At 63.4% G+C, this 3,720-nt stretch overlaps 1 protein-coding gene across 1 annotated transcript in view; it reads left to right on the forward strand.

Annotated features, from left to right (window-relative positions):
* The window catches only part of SBF1 (SET binding factor 1), a 54,038-nt gene that overhangs the window by 25,685 nt on the left and 24,633 nt on the right, over positions 1-3,720 (forward strand). The window contains exons 11-16 of the mRNA XM_009885860.1: positions 823-951; positions 1,162-1,260; positions 1,888-2,092; positions 2,524-2,636; positions 3,171-3,320; positions 3,435-3,503. Coding sequence (XP_009884162.1) covers positions 823-951; positions 1,162-1,260; positions 1,888-2,092; positions 2,524-2,636; positions 3,171-3,320; positions 3,435-3,503 — 765 coding nt within the window. The remainder of the gene's footprint in view (positions 1-822; positions 952-1,161; positions 1,261-1,887; positions 2,093-2,523; positions 2,637-3,170; positions 3,321-3,434; positions 3,504-3,720) is intronic.

Genomic DNA, 3,720 nt, shown 5'->3' on the forward strand with positions numbered 1-3,720 from the left:
GGGGGGGTTCAGCCTGGAGAAGAGAAGGCCAAAAAGGGGAGAGCTCAGAGCCCCTTCCAGTGCCTAAAGGGGCTCCAGGAGAGCTGGGGGGGACTCTGGGTCAGGGAGGGGAGCCGTGGGACGGGGGGGAGCGGTTTGACACTGACAGAGGGGAGATGGAGATGAGATGTGAGGAGGAAATTCTTGGCCATGAGGGCGGTGATCCCCTGGGGCAGGTCGCCCCGAGAAGCTGTGGCTGCCCCATCCCTGGAGGTGTTCAAGGCCAGGTTGGACGGGGCTCGGAGCAACCTGGGCTGGGGGGAGGTGTCCCTGCCCAGGGCAGGGGGGGACTCGATGACCTTTAACGGTCCCTTCAGCCCAAACAGTTCTGTGCTTCGATGAATCCCTGCTGACACAGGAAACCTGGTGCTTCAGGCTCCCTTTGTGGCACTGGTGTCAGGCTCCTTGAAAGCCACGTTTGGGAAGGAGGTGGGGTGATCCAGTGTTGTTCAGGATGAGGTCCTCATCACAGCTGCCAGAAGGAGCTTGCAGCCGCTGTGTCCCTGGTTCCCCCGGGGTGCACACTGGGACTGATAGTGGTGCTCTTTGCTGCCGCCGAGCATGTCCTGCTGTAACTATGTCACTGCTGCGGGCCAGAGGCACAGGTTTCTCTGCAAACCCTGTCCCTGTGCCCGCGTGGGACGGGGAAGGAGATGGCATGGTCCCACTGCTGCATGGGTGCCTGTCCTTCGCTGCAGTGACGGAGTCGCCCACGCTGCCACATCAGCTGGGACGCCTGATGGCCGGGCAGTGCTGCTGACGGCGCGCTCTCCCCTCTTCCAGGCAGCCTTCCTTGGGCAGAGGGGACTGACGGAGGATGACTTCCTCACCAAGGTGCTGGAGGGCATGGCCTTCGCCGGCTTCGTGACCGAGCGGGGCGCCCCGTACCGCTCAATCGACCTGTTTGATGAGGTAAGGGGCAGTTTGGGAGCAGCACCCCCCTGCCTGGCCGTCCCGCGCGTCCTTGCTCCGCTCAGCTCTCCCTGTCCCTCGGGGACTGAGCCGGGGATCTGCCGTGACGCTCCGGCCACAGCGTTGCACCCGGGGATGGAACTGGGGTATGGGAATTGTGGGGATGGATCCTGCCCGGCTGCTCCTCTCACCCGTCTCTTCTTCTCCCAGCTTGTGGCTTATGAAGTGAAGCGCATGCGCGCGGAAGAGGGGAACAAGCAGAAGGTACTGCGGCACATCAAGGAGCTGGCGGAGAAGCTGTACAAAAACGTGAGTCCTGGGGGCCCGAGCGCAGGAGGGGGAAGCTGCCTGGAGCGGGGTACGGGGCAGGGAGAGCCTGGCTCGGAGCCCCGGTCAGTCTGTCCTCCCTCCGTTAGCCCTTGCTGGAGCACGATCCTGTCCCACCCTGCGCTGTGTGGCGGGGCACCTGCTGGTGGGCCCAGCAGGGTCTGGGCTGGCGCAAGCTGCTCCAGGGAGCAGGATTCCTCACTTTCGGGTGGTCTGGGCATGAGGCACTCCGTGTCTTTGCTCCGGAGCGGCCGCTACACTTGTTGTCTGATCCGGGATGGGCTAGCAAAGGTCTTCTGAAAGCAGAGCAGTGCCCGCGGGGCCCTTGGCCATCTCAGGCCGGAGCTCCCGAGTGGTGCTTTGCTCGCTGCTGTGTTCAGGGCCAAAGCGAGCTGCCCTTGCGGCTCGGGGGAGCAGAGGCTGCCGGCACTGCTGCCCAGACAGCCCGCCTCAGGGCTGCGGGAGTCTGGGGGTTGTAGGTACCGGCTGGGAGAGCGTTTGGCCCCAGAGCAGCAGAGGTTGCTGAAGGATGCCTCGCTGGGGCTCCTGCCCTGGGAGAGGACGTGTGATGGCCACGTGCCTGAAAAGAAACTGTCTTTGCTGTGCCAGGAGAACCCGTACCCCGCGGTGACCATGCACAAGGTGCAGAAGCCCACAGAAGGCTGTCACCTGCGCCTCCACCAGAAGCCTTTTCCCCGTCTGGATGAGGGGACAGTGCAGTGGATCATCGACCAGGCCACCGCCAAGCTGCAGACGGCCCCTCCTGCTGTGAAGGCGGAGAAGAAGTGCATGGTGCCATCGGGACCCCCCATTGGTACGTACACGCAGAGGGCCTTTCCTGGCGGAGAGAAACCCCTCTCAGGAGGAGCTTTACCGTGGTGTCGATGGCTCCGTATCACACTATGGCACGTCTGAGGGTGGTGCATGAGCAAAGCATGCCTTGGAGAAGCAGCAGCACTGTCCCCGTTAGCTTCTGTCCCTCAGGCTGCATAGAATCACAGAATCACAGGATGGTTAGGGTTGGAAGGCACCTCTGGAGATCATCTAGTCCAACCCCCAAGAGAGCTCCATGGAGTCTGTCAGCCAGCGTGAGGGGACGGCTGAAGACCCCGTAGTATTGTTCCAGCAGGAGCTCTGGGAGCCTGGAGCCCTGCCCACGCGGAGCAGGGGAGGGGGCACCCATCTCTCCCCACCGCGGGGGGAAAGTCCTGCCCTGGGTGAACTAAGAGGCCGTTCTCTCCCCAGCTGCCATCATGGAGCGCAACGGCAATGCCCTGGCCAACAGCGCCCGTCGCCTGGAGGTGGTGAGGAACTGCATCTCCTACGTCTTTGAGAACAAGATGTTAGAAGCCAAAAAGGTGAGGGGGGCTCCTGAGGAGCTGGTGGTTGAGGGAGGGAGAGGGGGGGGTTGCTCTGCCTCTCCTCCGTGGCAGGCTGGAGAGGACGTTCCCTGCCCGTGTCCAGATCTCTGCTCCCCGGCTCTGCTCCCCCGTGTTCACGTGTTCCTCTCTCAACACTGTTCCTCCTTGTTGTGTCCCTGGGCTTTTGGCTGATCGCTCCGCCGCACCAGCTTAGCGCTATTTCTGCATCTCCCGCTGCCCCTCGGGGTCTGTCCCGTGGAGATACCCACGTTGAGGTCCTCCCCAGTCCTGCTGAGCGGGGAACCTCCCCGGGCTGTGCTCCCGCTGGCCGGCCGTGGGGCTTTGCTCTGGTTTGCCTCCGCGTCCGAGCGCGGATGAGCTGTCTGTAAACAGCCGGGCGTCAGCCAGCGCCTCCAGGATGTGAAGCCCCTCCTGCCTCTCCTCGCTGTGGGCTGCCCTTGAACTCACCGTCCGACCAGAGCTCAGCTGGGCCCCATCTTTCTACTCCGTGACTTCTTCTTTCCGCTGCAGTTGTTCCCTGCTGTGCTGCGCGCCATGAAGGGCCGGGCAGCCCGGCACTGCCTGACCCAGGAGCTGAACCTGCACGTGCAGCAGAACCGGGCCGTGCTGGATCACCAGCAGTTTGATTTCATAATCCGCATGATGAACTGCTGTTTGCAGGTAGGAGAGGGCTGGGGAGAGCGCGTCTCTTAGGAGGGAGCTTGTCTCCCCTTGTGGGGGTGGGTCAGGGGCGCTCGCAGTGAATCCTCTGGTGACCTCCACTCTCTACCCCAGGACTGCACTGCCATGGACGAGCACGGGATCGCAGCCGCTCTCTTGCCGCTGGTCACCGCGTTCTGCCGAGTGAGTATCTGCAGTACCCTGAGACTCAGGGCTCCCTGGGGGCCGCAGAGGCTGGCAGGCTGAAGGGCAGATTACACAGCATCCCAGACTGGTCAGGGTTGGAAGGGACCTCTGGAGCTCCCCCATCCCACCCCCCGCCAGAGCAGGGGCACCTCCAGCAGTGGCACAGGACGGCGTCCAGGCGGGTTTGGGATGGCTCCAGAGGGGGAGACTCCCC

Source organism: Charadrius vociferus, unplaced genomic scaffold (assembly GCF_000708025.1).
Source record: "Charadrius vociferus isolate BGI_N301 unplaced genomic scaffold, ASM70802v2 scaffold1215, whole genome shotgun sequence".
NCBI lineage: Eukaryota > Metazoa > Chordata > Aves > Charadriiformes > Charadriidae > Charadrius > Charadrius vociferus.